This window comes from Delphinapterus leucas, chromosome 2 (assembly GCF_059928025.1).
Source record: "Delphinapterus leucas isolate spDelLeu-1000000601 "Yukka" chromosome 2, BTC_Dleu_Yukka2, whole genome shotgun sequence".
Lineage (NCBI taxonomy): Eukaryota > Metazoa > Chordata > Mammalia > Artiodactyla > Monodontidae > Delphinapterus > Delphinapterus leucas.
Window position 1 is genome coordinate 13738618 of NC_143130.1, and position 26593 is coordinate 13765210.

At 39.0% G+C, this 26593-nt stretch overlaps 1 protein-coding gene across 14 annotated transcripts in view; it reads right to left on the bottom strand.

Moving 5' to 3' along the window:
- Positions 1-26593, bottom strand: part of MLLT10 (MLLT10 histone lysine methyltransferase DOT1L cofactor) — a 253478-nt gene that overhangs the window by 197295 nt on the left and 29590 nt on the right. For 13 of the 14 annotated variants that reach the window (XR_002645563.3, XR_002645562.3, XM_022580469.3 and 10 more), the window contains one exon: positions 4729-4783. The exons of the other annotated variant lie outside the window; for it this stretch is intronic. Coding sequence is in view for 10 of the 13 variants with exons in the window: in XM_022580469.3 (XP_022436177.1) it covers positions 4729-4783 (55 nt within the window). In the remaining 3 variants the exon portion in view is untranslated. The remainder of the gene's footprint in view (positions 1-4728; positions 4784-26593) is intronic. 14 annotated transcript variants of the gene reach the window in all.

The following is a 26593-nucleotide window of genomic DNA, read 5'->3' on the forward strand; positions in this document are numbered from 1 at the left end:
CGATAAACTGATTATGATCAAGTCTCTGAATATATCTAACTACTAATGTACAGAAAATACATAGAACAAAGTGACATGTTAACACACACACACACACACACACACACACACACACACACACCATCTAAGATTAATCAACAAAGTCTGCTGTGTACAAACTCTACAGGACAAATGACCTAAATTTTTTCCATAAGTAAACTGACAAATGGGGGAAAGAAGACAAAGGAGATTACAGAGAGACCTAAGAGACATACCAAGCTACTGCAGTGTATACACCTTATTTGGACCCAGCTTATGGACCTTACGGGATCCTGATTCAACAACTATAAAAGAAAACAGGAGACAGTCAGGAAATTCTGAACAATGACTAGATATTTGATGGGTTTAAGAAATCCCTGTCAATTATTTTAGGTGTGATAATATATTGTGCATTTTTAAAATATACACGTAAACTAGAAATGCTCACAGAATTCAAAATAATCAGAAAACTGGGGTAGGGAAGGGTATAGAAGAAACAGCTGGCCATGACTTGGTCACTGTTAAAGCTAGGTACCAAGGTGGGGATTCTCTCTACTTGTATTTTTCAATAATATTTTGAAATTTTTCAATAATAATTTTTTCAATAATAAAAGTATTTTTGAAATTTTTCAATAATAAAAGCATTTTTTTCAATAATAAAAGTATTTTTTTAATATACCTGTCAAAATTTACCACTTTAGTATCTCTGATGTCCATTCCCTCATTTTTATCCCTCCTCCTACTTCTGACTCAAACAGTTCCTCAGTATCTCTCCCTTGGACTTACTACAATAAAGCAGAGTCTTACCTCTGTGGAGCTTAGATTCTAACATCAGAGTACAAAACCCAAAACAGTAGGTATAATCAAAACTATCCTTGAAAAACCCCTTAAAATCCCAATAGAGAAAGTGCATGACACGTACATCATTTTGAATACACAACACTCCTTTATTCAAGTTCTTCTAACTGTGCTGTCAGATAGTATCTATCAACGATCCTCAACTCATTTTAAAACTTCCTCTTCAATAATATAAGTAAGCCGACACCACCTCTTGCCTGGCCCCCTCAATAATAGTATACTTCATGTCTTTGTCAGCGATGGTTGGGAAAGCTTTACAATAATTCACAAGGGATTTCCATATAGGTTTGTCTAGAGCTCAGTGAGTAAAATGGCAGACTGAATTACCTCCATAATTTATTTTTTTTCTATCTCCCCCCACCCGCTAGGCCATATAGCTGGTTTTAAGTATGTTAAATGCACTTATGATCCAGCTCTGCCTTTCTTTTTTATAGTTGGTCTGGTCTCATATCCTTCCAATCCATTTACCACAACACTGTCAGAGTGATCTTTCTAAAACAGAAAACTCATATGTTATTCCTCAGTTTCAGTGGCTCCCCATAATCAACAGGATCGAGTCCTTAGTATGAAAGGGTGGAGCAGGGGCCGGAAGAAAGAGGGAGGGGGGAGGTGGGGAAGGAGCGAGGGAAGGCAAGCCAAGGCAAGGGGAGGGGAGGAAGGAAGGAAAAGGATGAGCAGGGGAAAGGGAAAAGAAAGAAAATCTTGCCTATACCATCAGCTCCATCTCTCAGAAGGCCTACTATTCAAACTCTACAATGCAAATCCCTGATATACCTGTGTCTTTTGTCATTTACTTCTCCCTTTGCCTGTAATAACCCACTTTTCACACACCGATGTATGTTAAAACACTTACCTTCAACAACTGAGAACTATGGAGTGATTGACATTGAAGAAAAGTAACAGTTAAATTGAAAAATTCCTAATCCTGATCACCAGAAAAACAAAACTAAAATTTGGAACATATTTTCTGGTATGAAAAATGGGTATTAGATATTGAAGAACAGCATCACTGATACTATATACATCAGGTACATTGTGAGGTTTTGCTAGCCAGTCTGGAAATACAATTGGCATTTCTAAAATAAAATGCATTCCAGGCTCCAAAATAATTTTGGAACACCATTTAGTCAGAATTTTTTAAATACACATCAAATTTAGACTATAACAAAGATGGCATTGCAAATCAATATGAAAAAATGAACTGTTCAATAAATGGTGATGGGACAAATGGTAGCATTTTAGCATCTAGGAAAAAATTAAGTTGGAACCATACCTCACATTGTATTTGCTGCATACATTCCAAATGTATCAAAGATTAACTGTTAAAAAAAAAGAAAAGAAAGAAAGAAACTATAAAAATGCTAAAGGAGGGAGGGGCTTCCCTGGTGGCGCAGTGGTTAAGAATCCGCCTGCCAATGCAGGGGGACACAGATTCGAGCCCTGGTCCAAGAAGATCCCACATGCCGCAGAGCAACTAAGCCCGTGTGCCGCAACTACTGAGCCTGCACTCTAGAGCCTGCGAGCCACAACTACTGAGCCTCTGTGCCACAACTACCGAAGCCCGCGCTCCTAGAGTCCCTGCTCCACAACAAGAGAAGCCACCACAACGAGAAGCACACGCACCGCAACGAAGAGTAGCCCCTGCTCGCCACAACTAGAGAAAGCCCACACACAACAAAGACCCAACGTAGCCAAAAATAAATAAATAAGTAAATTTACTAAAATATATAGTTCCCTGGTGATCCAGTGGTTACAACTCTGCATTTCCACTGCAGGGGGTACAGGTTCACTCGCTGGTCAGCGAACAATCCTATATGCCACGCATTGTGGCCAAGAAAAAAAAAAAGCTTAAGGAAAAACATGAAAGAATTCCTTTATAACTTTGAAGTAGGGAAAGCCTTAACTAATGGTTCAAAACACAGAAACCAAGAAAGACAAGATTAAGAAATTCAACTAAATAAAAATCAAAATTTTCTGCATGAGAAAAAGCCACATGAGCAAGGTCAACAACAGGGCCAAAACTAGTCCAACTCATCACAAAAGCCTAATATATGAGGTACTCCTATGAAAGCTCCAACAAATCAAAAAGGAAAAAATCAACAACCAAACAGAAAAAGAACAGATCACATATGGGACAATACCAGTTGAATTGCTCTTAAAAACATGAAAAGATGCTCAGATTCACTCATAATAAGAGAAATGCAAAATGCATGGTTTGAGACACCAACTTTCATCTACTGGATTGCGAAAGATGTGTGCTGCTGGGAACACAAATTGGTACCACCACTAAAGAGAATAATTTGGGAATATCTACCAAAATTGATTGTAAAATCTCTCTGACCCAACAGTTCCACTGTTGGGAATTAATAAAAACCTACAGATGTCTTTGCACAGAAGCAAAATGACATATATATATACAAGCATTAGTCATAAAAGCAAAAGATTAGAAACAGGCAGCTGATTATATAACATATGATAATAAAGAAAGCGCTATACTGATAATAGATAAACTGTTCAGGAAAATTTAAGATGCAAGAGAGTATATATAATATTCATCCATTTGTATAAAATTGCAGAAAATTTTTGTTTCCTCATATTTATTTGTGTATCCAAAAAAGTAGTAACAGCAACTATGTTGGTGGCAGAAACTGTACTGAGAAACTGTGCAGATAATGGTGTACAGGAGTAGGAGCAAGGATTTTTAACATTTAAAATTTTGGATAATGTGACTTATAGTCTAAACATCAGATTTAAATATTTATATATATGTATATAGTGCTAGTTAAAAACATTGTATTTTCCCCGTTTATTTACTCATGCCATGAAACTATTCTATGCCAAAAATACTTTAGAGCTGGCTTCCCAAAATGGAAGTATATACTAATAGTACTAGTTTTATCTCTACTATTTTGAGTTTCTCCATCAGTTACTTACTTTTCATAAAATGCCACAGTTTAATAAATTGATGTCTACACATTTAAGAATGGTACTGAGCTATAAAGAAACATGGATTTCTCTAAGAAAGGTAACTAAAAACGGAAATGGGGCTTCCCTGGTGGCGCAGTGGTTGAGAATCTGCCTGCCAATGCAGGGGACACGGGTTCGAGCCCTGGTCTGGGAAGATCCCACATGCCGCAGAGCAACTGGGCCCGTGAGCCACAACTACTGAGCCTGCACGTCTGGAGCCTGTGCTCCGCAACAAGAGAGGCCGCGACAGTGAGAGGCCCGTGCACCGCGATGAAGAGGGGCCCCCGCTTGCCACTAGAGAAAGCCCTCGCACAGAAACGAAGACCCAACACAGCCATAAATAAATAAATAAATTTATTTATTTAAAAAATAATAATAAAATAAAAATGGAAATGAAAATTAGAAATACAAAAGGGGTCTTATGAAAGCACACCAAAATTTAAGAAAAGCCAAAATTTGTTTATATTCAAGCAACAAGGATCCACAGGGTGTTAAAATTAACATGCATTAGAAACATCATTTGTCTAGCAATACACAAAACAGGAGGAAAAGAATATAAAACAGATTTTTATCTCTAACGAAGAAAAAAAAAAAGTGGCTTATTTTCCCAACAGTAATAATAAGAAACTGTATCCATTTAAAAAAAAAAAATCAAGATTTTAATTAGAAGTATCTGGATCATTCTGCACCAAAACAAAACAAAACTTAAGTTTGTCCAGAAAGTAGAAAAGCTGTTTCAATTTTTAAAAATTAAAAATTACACCCAGTACTGTTAAAAATATTTGAGCAGCAAACACTTTGATATAATATGAATTACCAGATATTTTAAAATACATCTGCACTCCAGTGTTCAAGAAAATTTTTCTCAGAATTCTCTGCACTTACCGCCATTATCTGTTCTTTTTAAAGCTCCATCCTTATGAGGACACAGTTCACATCTCTATTAAAAGGAGGGGGGGAAACAAAGAGATTTTTCAGATTACCAAAGTATAACATCTTCCCTGTAACTTGAAAACTATTAAAAATATGGTAGTGGCATTTGTACTAGTTGCCACCAAGAGTGTATCAGAAAGATCCTCACAAAGCAATTTTCCTTGACATTTGGTCTTCCTCAGAGTACCAGACAACAACTTTTAAAAAGTAATTTTACTTAACATTTAAATTCCTGCCACAATTTTTTTTCTAATGTTATATTAATAAAAATAAAAAGATTCTCTCAACATAGGACTGGGGCACAGTTTTTAACCTGTGCCTCTACTCCTTTGCTTTCTGAGTAGAATCAACCAGGATTATTACATACTCAGTTGGATCTGGTTTCTCCTGAAATAAAGAGCCAAACTCAAATTCTGAATTTTGATTCAAGTAGGAAGGCATGATCTCACATGTGCTTACCTGCCTTTGGAAGAAAAGAACTGCTCTAATTATTCTAGTTACTCTTTTTATTCACAGCCCAATGATACTCAGAATTATTATGGATCCCTCTCTACCACTCCCACAATTTAAAACCAGAAATAAACACCAAGCCAGTATTGCCATTTCTTTTCACTACTGACAAGAGGACTGAAATAATTGTAAAAATAATAGTTTCAGTGGCACTGCCTTACTGTGAAGACTACATTCCTAGAAATCATATATGATACTTATTATTTGTACCCTATCTTACTCTCCAAAGAGGTTTGAAGCATATAATATAGTAATATAAATGAGTTACACAGTAAAATATGAGCAAGAAATTAAAATAAAATAGTGAATAAGCAGCAATAAGCTGGTAGGGGGGTTAAAAGACAAAAGTACTAAAAATCATCTATATCCACAATAAGCAGTTAAGGGATACACAAAACAATTAGATGTAAACTATGATATCAGAAACAGTAATCATGGGCTTCCCTGGTGGTGCAATGGATAAGAATCCATCCGCCAATGCAGGGGACACGGGTTCAAGCCCTGGTCCGGGAAGATCCCACATGCCGCAGAGCAACTAAGCCCGTGTGCCACAACTACTGACCCTGCACTCTAGAGCCTGCAAGCCACAACTACTGAAGCCCGCGTGCCTAGAGCCCATGCTCTGCAACAAGAGGAGCCACCGCAATGAGAAGCCCGCACACTGCAACGAAGAGTAGCCCCCACTTGCCACAACTAGAGAGAAAGCCTGCGCGCAGCAATGAAGACCCAATGCAGCCAACAATAAATTAATTTTTTTAAAAAAAACAGTAATCATGAGGGGAGGAGAATACAGATGCAGGGTTTTTTGAATGCATTTGAAATTAAGAGATCAGCAACTTAAAACAATCCCATATATATATATATATATATATATATATATATATATATATATAGACTGCTATACCAAATCCTCATGGTAACTGCAAGCCAGAAATCTATGATAGATATACACATAAAAAAGGAAAAGAAATCCAACCATAACCCAAAAGATAGTCATCAAATCATGAGAAGAAAACAACAGAAGAAGAAGAATGGGAAAAAAAGACCTACAAAAACAAATCCAAAACAACAAAATGGCAATAAGAACATACATATCAATAATTACCTTAAATGTAAATGGACTAAATGCTCCAACCAAAAGACATGGGCTGGATGAATGGATACAGAAACAAGACCCACATATATGCTGCCTACAACAGACTCACTTCAGATCTAGAGACACACAAATACTCAAAGTGAGGGGATAGAAAAGGTATTCCATGCAAATGGAAAAATCAAAAGAAAGCTGGAGCAGCAATACCGGTATCAAACAAAACAGACTTTAAAATAAAGACTGTTATGAGAGACAAAGAACACTACATAATGACCATGGGATCAGTCCAAAAAGAGGATATAACAATTGTAAAAGTATACGTACCCAACATACAAACACCTAAATATACAAGGCAAGTACTAATGAACATAAAATGAGAAATTGACAGGAATACAATAATGGTAAGGGACTGTAATTCCCCACTTACATCAATGGCCAGATCATCCAGACAGAAAAGCACTAAGTAAACACTGGCCTAAAGTGACACATTAAAGCAGATGCACTTAATTGATATATATAGACATGTATATCTATATATATGAGCACTCCATCCAAAAGAAGCAGAATACACATTCTTTTCAAGCGCACATGCAACATTCTCCAGGATAGATCGTGTACATACTAGGCCACAAAACAAGCCTCAGTAAATTTTAAGAAAACTGAAATCACATCAAGCATCTTCTACAACACTATGATTGGAAATCAGCTACAAGAAAAAACTATGAAAAACACAAACACGTGGAAGCTAAACAATACGCCACTAAACAACCAATGGATCACTAGCGAAATCAAAAGAGAAAATCAAAGAATACAAAGAGACAAATGAAAACAAAAACATGATGATCCAGCGAGTTCCCTGGTGGCCTAGTGGTTAGGATTCCGGGCTTTCATTGTCATGGCCCAGGTTCAATCCATGGACAAGGAACTGAGATCCCGCAAGCCACGTGATGTGGTCAAAAAAGAAAAAAAAAAAAACACAGGATGATACAAAACGTATGGGATGCAGCAAAAGCAGTTGCAAAAAAGGGAAGTTTACAGCAATACAAGCTTGTACCTCAGGAAACAAAAAAATCTCAAATAAACAACCTAACTTTACATCTAAAGCAACTAGAGAAAGAAGAACAAACAAAACCCAACATTAGTAGAAAGAAAGAAATCATAAGGATCAGAGCAAAAATAAATGAAATAGAAATAGAAAAAACAATAGAAAAGATCAATAAAACTAAGCTGGTTCTTTGAAAAGATAAACAAGTGATAAACCTTTAGCCAAGCTCATCAAGAAACAAAGGGAGGACTTCCCTGGTGGTCCAGTGGTTAAGACCTCCACTGCAGGGGGCAGAGGTTCAATCCCTGTTCAGGGAATTTCCACATGCTGTGGCATGTGGCCAAAAAAAATTAAAAAGAAAAAAGGGAGAGGGCTCAAATCAATAAAATGAGAAATGAAAAAGAAGTTACAACTGACAGGACAGAAATACAAAGCATCATAAACTACTACTACTACTAGCAACTATACACAACTAAAATGGAAAATCTAGAAGAGATGGACAAATTCTTGGAAAGGTACAGTCTCCCAAGACTGAAGCAGGAAGAAGTAGAAAATATGAACAGATCAAGTACTGAAATTGAATCAGTAACTTAAAAACTCCCAACAGGGAATTCCCTGGCAGTCCAGTGGTTAGGATTCTGCACTTTCACTGCTGAGGGCCCGGGTTCAATCCCTGGTCAGGGAACTGAGATCCCGCAAGCTATGCAGTGCAGCCAAAACAAAAAAGTTAAAATACATAAAAAATAAAAGCTCCCAACAAACAAAAGTCTAGGCCCAGATGGCTTCACAGGTGAATTCTACCAAACATTCGAATATTTAAAGAAGAGTTAACACCTATCCTTCTTAAACTATTCCAAAAAACAGAAGAGGAAGGAACACTTCCAAAGTCATTCTATGAGGCCACCATCACCCTGATACCAGAACCACACAAAGATTATCACCAAAAAAAAAAAAATTGCAGGCCATTATCACTGATGAACATAGATACAAAAATCCTCAACAAAATAGTAGCAAACCATATCCAACAATACATTAAAAGAATTATACACCATGATAAAGTGGGATTTATCCAAGGGATGCAAGGGTTTTTCAATGTCTGCAAATTAATCAATGTGTTATATAACACATTAACAAATTGAAGAATAAAAATCATACGATCATCTCAATATATGGAGAAAAAGCTTTTGATAAAGTTCAACGTCCATTTATACTCCCCAGAAAATGAGCAGAGAGGAAACCTACCTCAACATAATAAAGGCCATATATGAAAAACCCACAGCTAACATCATACTCAATGATTAAAAGCTGAAAACATTTCCTCTAAGATCAGGAATAAAATAAGGATGCCCAATTTCATTATTCAACATTGTTTTCTAAGTTCTAACCACAGCAATCAAAGAAAAAAACAAAAAAGAAAGAAAAGGAATGCAAATTAGAAAAGAAAAAGTAAAAATGTCACTGTTTGAAGATGGCATGATACTCCACATAGAAAATCCTGAAGACGTTACCAGAAAACTACTAGAGCCCATCAATGAAATTCAGTAAAGTTGCAGGGAACAAAACTAATATACAGGACTTCCCTGGTGGCGTAGTGGTTAAGAATCCACTTGCCAATGCAGGCGACAAGGGTTCGAGTCCCGGTCCGGGAAGACCCCACATGCCACGGAGCAACTAATCCCATGTGGCACAACTACTGAGCCTGTATGCCACAACTACTGAGCCTGCGCCCTAGAGCCCGTGAGCCACAACTACTGAGCTTGCATGCCACGACTACTGAAGCCTGCGCACCTAGAGCCTGTGCTCTGCAACAAGAGAGGCCACCGCAATGAGAAGCCTGCTCACCACAACAAAGAGTAGCCCCCACTAGCCGTAACTAAAGAAAGCCCACGCACAGCAATAAAGACCCAATGCAGCCAAAAATAAACTAATATACAGAAATCTGTTACATTTCTATACACTAACAACAAACTATCAAAAAGAGAAATTAAGGAAACAATCCCATTTACCACTGCATCAAAAAGAATAAAATACCTAGGAGGTAAAAGACCTGTACTCAGAAAACTATAAGACACTGATGAAAGAAACTGAAAATGACCCAATCAGATGGAAAGATGTTCTTGGATTGAAGAATTAATATTGTTAAAATGACCATACTACCCAAGGCAATCTACAGGCTCAATGAAATCCCTACCAAATGAGTAATGGCATTTTTCACAGAACTGGAACAGATGATTTTTTAATTTCTATGGAAACATAAAAGACCCCGAATAGACAAAACAATCTTGAGAAAGAAGAACAGAGCTGGAGGAATCCCACTCCCTGACTTCAGACTGTACTACGATGCTACAAAACAGTATGGTACCAGCAAAAAAAAAAAGACACATAGGTCAATGGAACAGAATAGAGAGCCCAGAAATAAACCCACATACCTATAGTCAATCTATGACAAAGGAGGCAAGAATACACAATGGAGAAAAGACAGTCTCTTCAACAAAAGGTGGTGGTAACGCTGGACAGCTACATATAAAAGAATAAAATTAGAACATTCTCCAACACCATATACAAAAATAAAATGGATTAAAGACCTAAATTTAAGGCAAGATACTATAAAATTCCTAGAGTAAAACAGGCAGAACATTCTTTGACATAAATCACACCAGTTTTTTTTTAATCTGTGTCCTAAATCAAAGGAAACAAAAGCAAAAATAAACAAATAAGACCTAATTAACTTAAAAGCTTTTGCACATCAAAGGAAACCATAGACAAAACAAAAGACAACCTGCTGAATGGGAGGTTGAATGAATGGGAGAAATATCTGCAAACGATGTGACTGATAAGGGGTTAATACCCAACATATATAAACAGCTCACGCAACTCAACATCAAAAAACCGCCCAACTGAAAAATGGGCAGAAGGGGACTTTCCTGGTGGCACAGTGGATAGGAATCTGCCTGCCAATGCAGCGGACACGGGTTCGAGCCCTGGTCCCGGAAGATCCCACATGCCGCGGAGCAACTAAGCCCGTGCGCCACAACTACTGGGCCTGCGCTCTAGACTCCAAGAACCACAACTACCAAGCCCGCATGCCACAACTACTGAAGCCCACGTGCCTACAGCCTGTGCTCCGCAACAAGAGAAGCCACCACACTGAGAAGCCCGCACACCGCAATGAAGAGTCGCTCCCGCTCGCCACAACTAGAAAAAGCTCACGCACAGCAACAAAGACCCAATGCAGCCAAAAATAAATGAATTAATTTTTTTTTAAAAAAAGGGGGGCAGAAGAACTGAACATTTTTCCAAAGAGGAAATGCAGATGGCCAACAGGCACATGAAAAGATGCTCAATATCGCTAATTATTAGAGAAATGCAAATCAAAACTACAATGAGGTATCACCTCACACTGGTCAGAATGGCCATCATTAAAAAGTCTACAGGGCTTCCCTGGTGGCGCAGTGGTTGAGAGTCCGCCTGCCGATGCAGGGGACACGGGTTCGTGCCCCGGTCCGGGAAGATCCCACATGCCGCGGAGCGGCTGGGCCCGTGAGCCATGGCCGCTGAGCCTGCGCGTCCGGAGCCTGTGCTCCGCAACGGGAGAGGCCACAACAGTGAGAGGCCCGCGTACCGCAAAAAAAAAAAAAGTCTACAAATAGGAGTTCCCTGATGGTCCAGTGGTTAAGAATCCGCCTTCCAATGCAGAGGACGCGGGTTCGATCCCTGGTCAAGGAACTAAGATCCCACATGCCACGGGGCAACTAAGCCCATGCGCCACAACTACTGAGCCCACGCACTCTGGAGCTTACACACCACAACTAGAAAGAAGCCTGCACGCCACAACTAGAGAGAAGCCCGCGCACCGCAACAAAGATCTCGCGTGCCACAACTAAGTCCCAATGCAGCCAAATAAATAAATTTTAAAAAATATTTTTTAAATCAATGAAAGCATTCTGTGAGAATCAATGCACTATATGAAATTTACAATAAAGACAATAGTATCATTCATTATAAAAAAAAGAAAAATACTGATTCAATTACTTCACTTCTACAGAGCCAAAGGAAATATGATAGAAATGGCAATTATTAAGTACCGTGTCATCTTCATATCACTTACACACTTTAATTTCAAGACATGAAAAGACGTGTACAGAAATATTTTATATCACTGTTTATGACTATAAAGTTTTTATTATAAGTCCAACTGTATAACAATGAGGGAACTAATGCTATATTCACAAAGATTTTAAATGAGTTATAAAATGCAGAGAAGAAAATTCTAAAAGAGAACTACATGCTAATAAGTAAAATACTATTACTATGTCTTTACCTTTAGTCTTTTACTAAAGGTAAAAATAGATATATAGAAGACTTGAGAGAAAGAAATAACTACAGACAAAGAAGGTTTAAGTTATAATTAGAGGCTATACCCTAAGCTCAGGAAAAAAGTATCAGGTTCTGGACAACAGAGATTCCAGACCCTACAGTAAACTAATCCAACCTGAAAAGTTTCACAGGGCAGGCTGCAGCTGTATATGTTACTATTAAAGTTCCACAGATGCATTCTTATTTAATAACTGAGAGGTACTGTTAAAATGCACAAGTAAATCCTGTAAGAGAGTACACAGATTATAAGGAGACAAAAAAAAAAAAAAACACACATTGAAGATCTTACTTTTTTTTTCTATTTTATACATAGTAGTTTATATCTCTTAATCCCCTGCCTTGCCCATCCCCTGCTCCTTCCTTCCCCACTGGTAAACACTTGCTTGTTCTTGGTATCTGTGAGTCTGTTTCTGTTTTGTTTGTTTCTATATTATTTTACTATTTATTTGGCTGCATCGGGTCGCAGGATCTTCACTGAGGCATGCGAGATCTTTAGTTGTGGCATGTGACTTCTAATTCCCTGAGTAGGGATCAAACCAGGCCCCATGCACTGGGAGTACAGAGTCTTAGCCACTGGACTACCAGGAAAGTCCCTCTGTTTTGTTATATACATTCATTTGTTTTATTTTTTGGATTCCAAGATCTCACATTTTAACAAAGGGGGGAAAAACGTTTTAATTGAAACGGTCCAAACAAGCGGAAGTTATATAAGGTGGTTCCTTCTTTTTTACATCACGTAGTATACTAAGAAAGCATGCAACTACTTTCCATCTTTATAACACAGGCATCAATTTCCAAATAGTTTTCCTACTTTACTTTAGATTATTTTCCAAAATATAAAATTCAGTATACTTCACTAAATCAAGTTCACCCAAAATAATGACTTTTAGGAGGCTGTGGCTATTAACAAGCCATTCAGGGCTTCCCTGGTGGCACAGTGGTTGAGAGTCCGCCTGCCGATGCAGGGGACACGGGTTCGTGCCCTGGTCCGGGAAGATCCCACATGCCGTGGAGCGGCTGGGCCCGTGAGCCATGGCCGCTGAGCCTGCGCGTCCGGAGCCTGTGCTCCGCAACAGGAGAGGCCACGACAGTGAGAACCCTGCGTACCGCAAAAAAAAAAAAAAAAAAAAAAAAACAAGCCATTCATCTATACTGGTTTACTCAGACTTCGAACACCATTGTATTACAGAAAGCAACAAGATAATAATTATTTTTTAAAAAATAGTATAGGCTAAATAAGAAGAATAAATTCAAGCTTTAAGTTTGATCTTCCTCATATTATATAAAAGATGTAATTGTGGCATTAAAAAAGTATGTGTAGGGAGGGGCTTCCCTGGTGGTGCAGTGGTTGAGACTCTGCCTGCTAATGCAGGGGACACGGGTTCGAGCCCTGGTCTGGGAGGATCCCACATGTCGTGGAGCAACTAGGCCCGTGAGCCACAACTACTGAGCCTGCACATCTGGAGCTTGCGCTCCGCAACAAGAGAGGCCGCGACAGTGAGAGGCCCGCGCACCACGATGCAGAGTGGCCCCCGCGTGCCACAACTAGAGAAAGCCCTCGCACAGAAACGAAGACCCAACACAGCAAAAATTAATTAATTAATTAATAAACTCCTACCCCCAACATCTTCTTTAAAAAAAAAAAGTATGTGTAGGATAAAACATTTACCATCATTACTTCTTCTTTCAGGCAAAACATAAAAATACATATTAATTAACCTATTTTTTCTTGTGTTTTAGAAAGACTCATGACTATCAGAGTAGAAATAAGCACCCAGAGCACCCAGGCTGGGGTCTCCAAACAGCATTTCCCAAAGGAACCAGAACTACTGAAAGAAGTGGATGATTCCAGGTCTAGGTCAAGTATGCCCTGAATACCTCATTCTATCAAATAGCAAGGAAGCTGTAAAAGACTGCTTTAGTCATGTGAAAAGGACCTATGGTCCAACCTAAAGAGGCTCCTGATGGCCAAAGATGAAATCATCTAATGCTAACAGAGATAAAAACTGCAATAAACTGAAAACTACCAAATATTTTAAAATCCATCATAAAATGAATTTCTACTTCAAAAATTGCTGAGTGGACTACCCTGGTGGCACAGTGGTTAAGAATCCACCTGCCAATGCAGGGAACATGGGTTTGAGCCCTGGGCCGGGAAGATCCCACATGCTGCGGAGCAACTGGGCCAGTGCGCCACAACTACTGAGCCTGCGCTCTAGAGCCCATGAGCCACAACTACCGAGCCTGCGTGCCACAGCTACTGAAGCCCACACACCTAGAGCCCGTGCTCTGCAACAAGAGAAGCCACCGTGATGAGAAGCCTGCGCACCACAACGAAGAGCAGCCCCCGCTTGCCGCAACTAAAGAAAGCCCATGCGCAGCAACAAAGACCCAACGCAGCAATCAATCAGTCAATAAATATTAAAACGAAAAGAAAAGGAAAGAACTAAATAGGGAATTCCCTGATGGTCCAGTGTTAAAGAATCCGCCTTCCAATACAGCGGATGTGGGTTCGATCCCTGGTCGGGGAACTAAGATCCCACATGCCGCGGGGCAACTTAGCCTGCGCACCACAATCACTGAGCTCGCACGCCTCAACTAGAGTCCGCGTGCCGCAAACTACAGAGCCCATGTGCTCTGGAACCCACTCACGACAACTACAGAGCCCCCATGCCCTGGAGCCTGCGTGACACAACTAGAGAAGAGAAAACCCACAGGCCACAACTAGAGAGAAGCCCACGCGCTGCAACAAAAGATCCCACATGCCTCAACAAAGATCCTGCGTGCTGCAAATAAGACCCGATGCAGCCAAAAATAAAGAAAATAAATCTTTAAAAACAAAAAAGAAGTAAATAAAAATTCTTAAACTTAAAAATATAATACATGAAGTGAAAAATTCATTGGATGGGCTTAACAACAGAATCAAGATGACAAAGGAAAGGGTCAGTGAGCTTGAAGCTACATCAATAGATAGGATCTATCTGAAAAAGAGAAAATGGTAAAAAAAAAAAATGAACAGAGCTTCAGGGACCTATTGAACAGTATCAAGAAGCCACCATGTATAATTGAAGGCCTGGAAGAGGAGGAGGAGGTGAGGGAGAGAATATGAATATGAGAATATGGCAGTAAAGGAAATTTTGAAAAAATAATGGATGAAAATTTCCTCTATTTGAAGACAAATTTATGGATTCCAGAAGCACAGTGAATCCCAAACAAGAAAAACTGCTTCATGAAAAGCAAACAAAAGTCTTCAAGAGGCAGCCAAAAGAAAAGGACACACCAAAGACAGGGAAACAGTGATTGAATTAACAGCTGATCTCTCATCATAAACTATGGAAGTCAAAACAGTAAAACAAACATCTCTAAAGTGCTTGAAGAAATAGAACTGTCAATCCAGAATTCTGTATCTAACTAATATATCCTTCAAAATGAAGGTGAAACAGACGTTTTTAGGTAAGAAAGAGCAAACAGAATTCATCACCAGGTGATATAGACTACAATAAAGGCTACAAGAAATTCTTCGGAATAAAGGGAAATGGTACTAGATGAAAAACACAAATCTTCAGGAGGCAAAGAAGAACACCATAAATGGTAAATATCTGGGTAAATATTGCGTTGGCCAAAAAGTTCGTTTGGGTTTTTTCGTAAGAGCTTATGGAAAAACCCGAACAAACTTTTTGGCCAACCCAATATAAAAGACTTTTAGTTCTTAAATTCTTAAAAATACATATGATTACTGAAAACAAAAATTGTAATACTGTCTTCTGGGGTTTATAATATATGTAGCTCTAATATATATGACAATAGACAATAGCATAAGTAACAATGGACAGAGGTGATGTGATGTAAAAGAATCTCTACAGTTACAAGATTTCTACACTTTACAAGAAGTGATACAATATTAACTATAAGTGGGTACGCTAAATAGACTGTAAAAAAGGTAAGGAAATATACTGAAATTGCTAGAGAAACACTAAGAAACTAATGCAAACAGAAATAGCTCTATAAAACTGGTACATTAAAAATTCTCTACATGCAAAAAATTAAGTTGGACCCCTTATGCATATGATATATAAAAGTAACTCAAAATGGATCATATACTTAAATGTAAGAGCTAACACTATAAAACTCTTAGAATGAAACTGGAGTAAATTCTTCATGACTCAGGGTTGGATAATGGTTTCTTAGATACAACACCAAAAACAGAGGCAACAAGAGAAATAATAGATAAATTGGAATTTTCCAAACCTAAAACCTTTTGTTCTGCAAATGATACCATCAAGTAAAAAACCCCATAGAATAAAATACTTACAAGATATATATCTGATAAGGGACTTATACCCAGAAAATATAAAGAGCTCTATAACTCAATAATAAAAAGATATATAGGGACTTCCCTAGTGGTTCAGTGGTTAGGACCCCATGCTTCCACTGCAGGGGGCTCGAGTTTGATCCCTGGTTGGGGAACTAAGATCCCACATGCTGCAAGGCATGGCCAAAAAAAATAAATAAAACCTTAAAAAAAAAAAAAAAGATAAATATCCTAATTAAATACTGGGGCAAGGATCTGAATAGCCATTTCTCCAAAGAAAACACATAAATGACCAAAACAAGCCTGTGAAAAGATGTCTAACATTCATTAAAGAAATACAAATCAGGCTTCCCTGGTGGTGCAGTGGTTAAGAATCCGCCTGCCAATGCAGGAGGTTCAAGCCCTGGTCCGGGAAGATCCCACATGCTGCAGAGCAACTAGGCCCGTGCGCCACAACTGCTGAGCCTGCACTCTAGAGCCTATGAACCACAACTACTGAGCCCACGTGCCACAACTACTGAAGCCCGTGTGCCTAGAGCCCGTGCTCCACAACAAGAGAAGCCACTGTGATGAGAAGCCCGTGCACCGCAACGAAGAGTAGCCCCCACTCGCCACAACTAGAGAAAGCACATGCGCAGCAACGAAGACCCAATGCAGCCAAAAGGAAATAATTAAAATAGATAAATTTATAAAAAGGAAAAAAGGAAATACAAATCAACACCACAATGAGATACCACGAGGATGGCTAAAATCAAAAGATAGGGCTTCCCTGGTAGCGCAGTGGTTGAGAGTCCGCCTGCCGATGCAGGGGACACGGGTTCGTGCCCCGGTACGGGAAGATCCCACGTGCCGCGGAGTGGCTGGGCCCGTGAGCCATGGCCGCTGAGCCTGCGCGTCCGGAGCCTGTGCTCCGCAACGGGCGAGACCACAGCAGTGAGAAGCCTGTGTACCGCAAAAAAAAAAAAAAAAAAGATAAACAAATCCTGTTAGCAAGAATGTGGAGAAATCAGAACCCTCATATATCGCTGATGGGAGTTTAAAATGGTGTGGCTGCTTCAGCAGTTCCTCAAAAAGTTAAACACAGTTACCACATGCGTCAAAAATTCCACTCCCAAAAGAAATGAAACCATACATCTACACAAAAAACATGTATGGAAATGTTCAAAACAGCATTATTCAGAATAGCTAAAATATAGATAAAATCTAAATGCCGATCAACTGAGTGAGCAAATAAAATGTGCCAGATCCGGACAATGGAATGTTATTCAACAAAAAAAAGGAATAAAGTTCTAATACATGCTAAAACATGAGTGAACCTTAAAAACATTTTGCTAAAAGCAAAAAGCCACTCACACAAAGTCACCACACAGTGTATGACTCCATCTATATGAAATGTCCATTCCTTTCAGGTGACTATGGTACATTCACCACAAAATAAGACACAATGAATTAAAAGGAATGAAATCATACGAAGGCAACTTCCCTGGTGGTGCAGTGGCTAAGAATCCGCCTGCAATACAGGGGCCACGGGTTCCAGCCCTAGTCTGGGAAGATCCCACATGCCATGCAGCAACTGAGCCCGTGCGCCACAACTACTGAGCATGCGCTCTAGAGACAAGCCACAAATACTGAGCTCGCATGCTGCAACTACTGAAACCCACGGGCCTAGAGCCTGTGCTCCACAACAAGAGAAGCCACTGCAATGAGAAGCCCGTGCACCTCAACAAAGCCCACGAGCAGCAGCCAAGACCAACGCAGCCAAAAATAAAATTAAAAAAATAAGGAAAGAAAGAAATCTTACAAAGTATGTTCCCTGACCATGCTAGGGGAAAAAGCTATAAAATTAATTAATAACCTAAGATTTCACCTAAAGAATCTACAAAGGTGCAAACTAAACCCAAAGTGAGAAGAAGAAAGTAAATAGTAAAGAGTAGAAAAAGATGAGATAGAAACTCTAAAGAAAATTTAAAATCAAAGACTGTCCTTTGGAAAAATAAAGTTGATAAACTTCTAGCTAAACTAATTTAAAACATACACAAAAATTACCAATATCAGGAATAAAGGAGGAATTATCACTATAGAACCCACAGATACTGAAAAACCAAAGATTATTAACTTTACACTAACCAATTCAACAACTTAGATGAAATGGAAAAATGCCTTGAAAAATACAATTTACCAAAATTGACAAGATGAAACAAAATTTGAAGAGCCCTTAAGTTGAATCCATCATCAAAATCCTTCCCCAAGGGCTTCCCTGGTGGCGCAGTGGTTGAGAGGCCGCCTGCCGATGCAGGGGACACGGGTTCATGCCCCGGTCTGGGAGGATCCCACATGCTACAGAGCGACTGGGCCTGTGAGCCATGGCCGCTGGGCCTGCACGTCCGGGGCCTGTGCTCTGCAACGGGAGAGGCCGCAGCAGTAAGAGGCCCGTGTACCGCAAAAAAAAAAAAAAAAAAAATCCTTCCCCAAAATACAACTCTAGGCTCAGATTTTTTCACTGGTAAATTCCATCAAACACCAAGGAGAAAACAGAATCAATCTCACACAAACACTTCTAGAAAATAGACTACTTCTGAAATCATTTTCTAAGTTCAGCACAAAAAATACTAATGAATATACTAATACTACCAAAACCTGAAAAGAAGCTACAAAAAAAATTACAGACTAACATCTCTGAAGTACACAGATGCAAAAATATTTAATAATAATACTAGCAATGTAAATACTGCAATACAAAAAAAGAATAATACACCATGACCAAGCAGAGTTTATCCCAGGAATACAAGGATATAACATATGAAAATATTAATTCTGCAAAAACATCACATAATCATCTCGAAAGATGCAGAAAAGGCATTCGACAAAACAACATCCACTCATGTCATAAACTGTCACAAAACTAGGAAGAGAAGAGATCCTACTCAACCTGTTAATCATACCTTTTCATTCTGTATTTTTGATACTTGGAGGCCTTGCTGACCCTGGAGGGCTGTCCCTCCCAAGGCTAGCTAATTCCTGGAGATAGCAAACAACTCCCCAGCTTGCTTTCATATGCAAACCAACCAACTCAAAGCTCATACCCCCAACCATCTCTATCTATTTTACACTGGCTACTATATTCCCCTGCCCTAATCACCCCAGGGCCAGGTACCAGACAACTAGGGGCAGGCCCCATACCCCAAAGCCCTTGATATTATTCAAACTAGACAATCCTAAACCTGATTACGAGTCCTTGACTATTTCTTCCCACAGAAACCAAAATAAAGGCGCTTGCCTTTACTTTCCCCCCACCCCCACCCCGTTCACACCTGCTGCATCCTAATTAGGGTGCTTCCCCATGTGTCTTCCTAGGCTGTGGTATACCCGCCCTCCTCTGGGGAATCTGTGAGTATAACGAATTATCTTTTCAATGGCAATCATCTCCTGATCTGTTAGCCTTCCCTGCCACACTTAAGCAATAATAAAACCTGTATTTTAAAACAACCTGATAATGATCATCAATAAAAGTCTACAGCTCACATAATTAATGGCATAAAACTGAATGCTTTCCCCCAAAGAATGGGACCAAGACCTAAGTGCATGTGATAAGGGAAGAAAATAAAAATACAAATTGGAAAGAGGTAAAAAGCTTCATAACGTGATCACTATTAGAAAAATCGAATTAAATTGTCTACCAAAAAAACTCATAGAACCAACGTGAGTTAAGGTTGTTAAGACACAAATCAATAAACGTAAGTCAATTCTATTTCCATATACTAAGAATAACTAAAAATTGAATTCTTTAAAATACTCCCTCCAATAATATCAAATAACATGAAATATTTCTAAATAAAAATAACTTTAAAAACAAAAGACATGCAAAACCAAAGGCTGAAAACTACAAAACACTGCTCAGGAAAACACAAAGATGACCTAAATAAATGGAGAGATATGCCATACTAATGAACAGGAATATCTAACATTGTCAACATGTCAATTCTCCTCAAATTGATCTACAGATTCAAAGCAATTGCAATCATAATCCCATCAGCCTTTCAGAGAAATGCAAAAGCAAGTATCAAACTTTTTATGGAAGTGCTAAGGACTTAGCAAAGCAATCTTGAAAAAGATGAAAAACACTGAAGGACTTGCAAATCTGATTTCAAGACTTTCTATAAAGTGACAAATAATCAAAAGTTTGGTAATGATATAAGGACAGACAAACAGATCAGTGTAACAGAATAAAGATTTCTGAAATCGAACCGACTTCTGCAGCCAAGTAATGTTTCACCAAAGCAACCCAGTGAGGAAAGGAAACTCTTCTCAATAAAATAGTGCAGGGCTTCCCCGGTGGCACAGTAGTTAAGAATCTGCCTGCCAATGCAGGAGTCATGGGTTCAAGCCCTGGTCCGGGAAGATACCACAACTGGTGGGATCCCTTTAAAAAAAAGAGAGAGATAAAATTCACAACAACTAAAAGACAAAAAAAAAAAAAAAAAAAAAAAGACATATACAGAAGCAGGAAATTATACCCCATAATAAAACAAAAACCAAACCTTGAAATGTCAATCTTGAAATGACAAGAAGAATTAGTATACAAGTCCTTTCAAACAATTATTATGAATACAGTTCATAAAGATCTTCTCTTAGTTGCCACAGAGCAACTAAGCCCATGCACCACAACTACTGAGCCTGCACTCTAGAGCCCGTGAGCCACAACTACTGAGCCCACATGCCACAACTACTGAAGCCTGCGCACCCAGAGCCCGTGCTCTGCAACAAGAGAAGCCCTCACTCATCACAACTAGAGAAAAGCCCACGTGCAGCAACGAAGACCCAATGCAGCCAAAAAATATTTTTTAAAGTTACATTTTCATAAAATGGTGCAGAAACAATTATGCAAAAAACCTATAAAACTTAATTTGAGATGCATCACAGACCTAAATATAAATTAGCAAAACCAAAAAGTTTTAGAGGAAACAAAGGAAATTACCTTCATGACTTCAGGGTTAGGCAAAAGTGTCTTAGCTCACAGTAAGCAATAACTATAAAAGAAAAAACTGATAAATTAGACTTCATCAGACTTAGACATTTCTGCTCATCAAAAGGCACAGTTAAGAAAATAAATAGGAAAAAACAGACTTGGAGAAAGTACTTACAAAACACTTATCTAACAGAGGACTGGTATCCAAGACATATAAGGACCTTCTGCAATGCAAAAAAAAAAAAAAGAAAGAAAAAAACAGACAAAGAAAAAATAAGGAGAGAAAGAAGGAAAAAGGCTAAAGCTTTAAACAAACTCTTCCCAAGAGAAACACATGAATGGTCAATAAGCAAATTAAAATGTGTTCAATATCACTGGTCAATATGAAAATACAAAATAAAACTACAATAATACCACTTCCAGTCAAGATGGAATGAAAGAGACCAGATTTACCCTTCTGCATGAAATAATAAAAACCTAACAAAATGTATGAAACAATAATACTGAAGATTTTAGACATGTAACAAAAGACAGTGATCCCTGGGAGACAAGAAACAAATAACACAAGCATACATTTGCCCAGCTTACTGCCTTGAGAGTCTCCAGGCCGTGGAAGGAACCCAGGCAGAACCTGTGGGCTCCCCAAGTTGAGGAAATGGAGCTGGGAGTCCAAGGAAGCCAAGGTGGCTAGAGCTCACAAGGGAGACCAGCACTGAGTAGAAAGCTGGAGAGAGAGAGAAAAATGAAGAGATCTACAGAGGCTCACCCTACAATATGTTGAGTAACTAATCAGCACTTGGGTGTGAGAGAACTATTCAAGGCCAGGGAAAGAACCACCAAATATTTAGAAGTGACAGCACCCACACCTCACACAAGGATACAAGTAATGGCTATTCTTGAAAGCCAGAATAGAAAACCAACTAATTCATACTACATCAGAGTACTAAGAAGCATAATGCCTCAGAAGGAGGGGAAAAATTAACCTAGACTAAACCTAGCTCTGGTCCATTCAAACAAAACATAAAAGCAAGACCCAAAAGCAACAAACTGTTTTCCAGTAACTTAACCATGTCATAGAACAAAGTCCAAAAATATTTTTAGGCATACTTTATAAAACAGAGAATCTAACAAGATAAAATTCACGGCCTTTCTCACCTTCTGAGATGGCCCACACTCTGCCTGTGAAGTGTGTTTCTCTCTAAATAAATCCACTTTTTACCTATCACTTTGTCTCTCACTGTATTCTTTCTGCGATGAGACATCAAGAACCTGAGCTTCACTAAGTCCTGAAACCAGTCATTCTACAGGAACTGAGACCCCCACACTCAGGTGGAGGGTGGCGACTACCTGCTGAGCACAAGCACTAGACCCCAGACTGTCCGGACCACAAAGTTGATGGTTAAGATTCCTAAAACACCACACTGTTACTTCACAACATATCAATGAGAAGAAAGTCATGAATCCTACAGCCTTCACCCCCAAATGTTGCCTTTAAAACTGCTCCCCTGAAAGCCATTGGGGAGTTTGGGTCTTTTGAGCATGAGCTGCCTGTTCTCTTTGCATGGCCCTGAAATAAATTTTTCTCTGCTCCAAAAGAAAAAAAAAAGGATAAAATTCACAACAACTAAAAGACAAAAAAAAAAAAAAAAAAAAAGACATATACAGAAGCAGGAAATTATATGCCATAATAAAACAAAAACCATTAAACCTTGAAATGTCAATCTTGAAAAGACAAGAAGAATTAGTATACAAGTCCTATCAAACAATTATTATGTTCATATGTTCAAGGAGACAGAGGAAATATTAAACTTGTTACGTAGAAACATCAAATTAAAAAAAGTGAACTTCTAAAGATGAAAATCATAAGGTCTAAGAGGAAAAATATACTGTATGAGATTTACAGCACATGAAACCAAGTAATAGTTACTAACCAAAATGAAACAGAAAAAAAGTACTTTTAAAAAATGAATAGAGGGGCTTCTTCCCTAGTGGCGCAGAGGTTAAGAGTCTGCCTGCCGATGCAGGGGACACGGGTTCGTGCCCCGGTCCGGGAAGATCCCACATGCTGCGGAGCGGCTAGGCCCGTGAGCCATGGCCGCTGAGCCTGCGCATCCGGAGCCTGTGCTCCACAACGGGAGAGGCCGCAACAGTGAGAGGCCCGCGTAGCGCAAAAAAAACAAAAAAAAATTAATAGAGCACAGATTAGCTTTGAGACAACTTCAAGAAGGCAAGTACACTTATAAATGGAGCCACAAAGGAGATAATACAGAAAAATATATTTGAAGAAATAACATCAACCATTTTCCAAATTTGATGAAAACTTAACAGCTAAGACAAAGCACTCTTTAAATAAACACCAAGCAATAGAAACATGAAGAAATGTAAACCAAAACATATTATGATCAAATCGCCTACAACCAGAAATAAAGATCTTTAAAGCAGCCAGAGGAAAAGGACATATTACATTACATACTGCAGAATCAAAGAAAGTTGAAATGGTTATATTAATTTCATATAAAGTAGAATTAATAAAAATCAACAATATTGGGACTTCCCTGGGGGCACAGTGGTTAAGAATCTGCCTGCCTGTGCAGAGGACACAGGTTTGAGCCCTGGTCCAGGAAGATCCCACATGCCGCGGAGCAACTGGGCCAGTGAGCCACAACTACTGAGCCTGCTCTCTAGAGCCTGCGAGCCACAGCTACTGAGCATGTGCCACAACTACTGAAGCCTGGGTACCTAGAGCCTGCGCTCCGCAACAAGAGAAGCCACCACAATGAGAAGCCCACGCACCACAACAAAGAGTAGCCCCCACTCACCACAACTAGAGAAAGCCTGCACATAGCAATGAAGACCCAATGCAGCCAAAAATTAAACGAAATAAAATTTTTAAATTTTTAAATTTAAAATCAATAATATTATCACCAAAAAAAGAGGATCATTTCTCAAAGATAAAGGGTATAACTCATTAAGAAGATACGAAAAATCCAAAACATTTATTCACCTAATAACAGCTTCAAAAAACATAAAGTAAAAATAACAGAACTATAAGAAGAAAAGTTCCACAATTATATTTGGAGATTTCAACAAACTTCTCTCAATAATTGATAGAACCAATAAACATAAAATCAGTAACGATACAGAAGTCCTGAACAATACTATCAACCAGAAAAATACCATCAACCAAACTGATGTTAAGTGACATTTATAGAACACTAATACAAACTAGCATAATATTCTGTTCAAGGACATAGGGAACATTTACCAAGACCAATCATATTCAGACCATGAAACATCTCTTATATTTAAAAGATTTTAAGTCATAAAAAGAATTTTCTCTGACCATAATGTAATTAATTTAGAAATAAATGATGGAAAAATCTCAATATTTGGAATCCAAATATACCTCTAAATAACCAATGGGTCAAAGAAGAAATCCAAAAAGAAAATATACAGTATTTTTAAATAAATTAAAATAAAAAAAAAATTTACTGAACTTTGTGGAAGGCAGTTAAAAGCAATAAATGAGGGGGAAATTTATAGCACTAAATGCCTGTTTTCTAGAAAAGAAACAACTCAAATCAATCACTTCACCTTGCACCTTACAAACCTAGGTAAGCAAAGAATAAAGATCAGAACAGAAATCAATGTAATATAAAACAGAAAAAACAAAGGACTTCCCTGACTCTGCCATTCCACTGCAGGGGGCATAGTTCAATCCCCGGTCAGGGAAGTAAGACCCCGCATGCCGCAGAAAAACAATACAGTGAACGATGAAATCAAAGGCTATACTTCATCCATTTCTGGGAGGATGGAATAGAAAGAAGTACTTTTTCCTATTCCTCCTACTAAGTACAAGCAAAAACTGTGAACATTAAAAATAAAATAAATATATTCTGAAAGGTGGTGAGAAGGCAAATTAACTAGAGACCACAGGACCCAAGAAACAACATGGCAGTGAGCTCCCTGGACTTTCTTTTTGCCTAATGTATCTCACTCTTGGTATGGAAGAATTCAGCAACCCAAAAGCACCACCAAGCACAGCCCAAAAAAAAAAGTCCCAATGAAAGGCTTCTCTCTCTAGACAAAGGACCAGGAAGAGGGCATAATAGGTAGAAAGAAAACTGTTAGACAGTAGCTGCTCATCACAGGAAAAACTGACGCTACCCACTCCTGCAATGGTCAAGTGGGGAACAAACCTAGACATCCACCTTTGTGATTCTATAAATCAGCTGAAGACTCCCACTGGAGTAGTGTAAGAGCAGGTCAAGTAAGGAATCAGAACTTTCATCCTCACTAACAGGTAATGAGCACCTTTCCCCATACTATCGATGAAGACAACACGGGAAGCCTGGACTTCCACGCCCATCTGGCAGTAATGAGGGAACCCACCCTGTCCTCACTGGTATGGTATCAGTAAAAGTCAAGCACAGAATCAGGCCTTTCACCAAAACACAGTGTTAAATGAGGCCACATCCACTGTGGAGATCAAGTATGGAGCCATAACTCCGAACTCTGCTTGGCATTAATAAGCAGTTTCCCTCAAATGTCAACAGAGGCCAAGTAGGAAACCTGAACTTCACCCCTACCTGCTATAGGAAAAGGTGTCCTCACTCTTCCCCTGTCAGACAAATGTCAGAGAAAGAAAGCCAGGTAAAACAGGTTTATAAAAGATGCAAAGTCCCATAACATAATACAAAAATGTTCAAGTTTCAATGAAAAATCAACATTGAGATGTTTGTAATCTTTTTGTTTGTGTTTTTAGGGTTTTGGCTGTGCAGTGGGGCTTGTGGGATCGTAGTTCCCCGACCAGGGATTGAACCCGCACCCTTGGCAGTGAAAGCACAAAGTCCTAACCACTGGACTGCCAGGGGATTCCAAGATGTTTGTAATTTTAACATCTGACATGGATGTTAGAATCATCTAATGAAGATTTTAAAGCAGCCCTGATAAAAATTATTCAACACACAATTATGAACATAAAAATGAAAACTAGAAAACTTTAGCAAAAAATTGAAGATATACGGAAGAACAAAATGGAAATTTTAGAACTGAAAAGTACAGTAAGAAAGAGCTCTCTGGGGGCTTCCCTGGTGGCGCAGTGGTTGAGAGTCCGCCTGCCGATGCAGGGGACACGGGTTCGTGCCCCAGTCCGGGAAGATCCCACATGGCGCGGAGCGGCTGGGCCCGTGAGCCATGGCCGCTGAGCGTGTGCGTCCGGAGCCTGTGCGTCCGGAGCCTGTGCTCTGCAACGGGAGAGGCCTGCATACAGCAAAAAAAAAAAGAAAGAAAGAAAGAGCTCTCTGGATGACCTCAAGAGCAGAAAGAGAGGAAAAGAATCAGTGAACTAGAAGATATTTCAGTGAAAATTGCTCAATGTAAACAACAGAGAAAACAGACTGAAAAAAAAAAAAAAATGAAAAGAGCCTTGGGATTTCCCCAGTGGTCCAGTGGGTAAGACTCCATGCTCCCAATGCAGGGGGCACAGGTTTGATCCCTGGTCAGGGTGCTAAG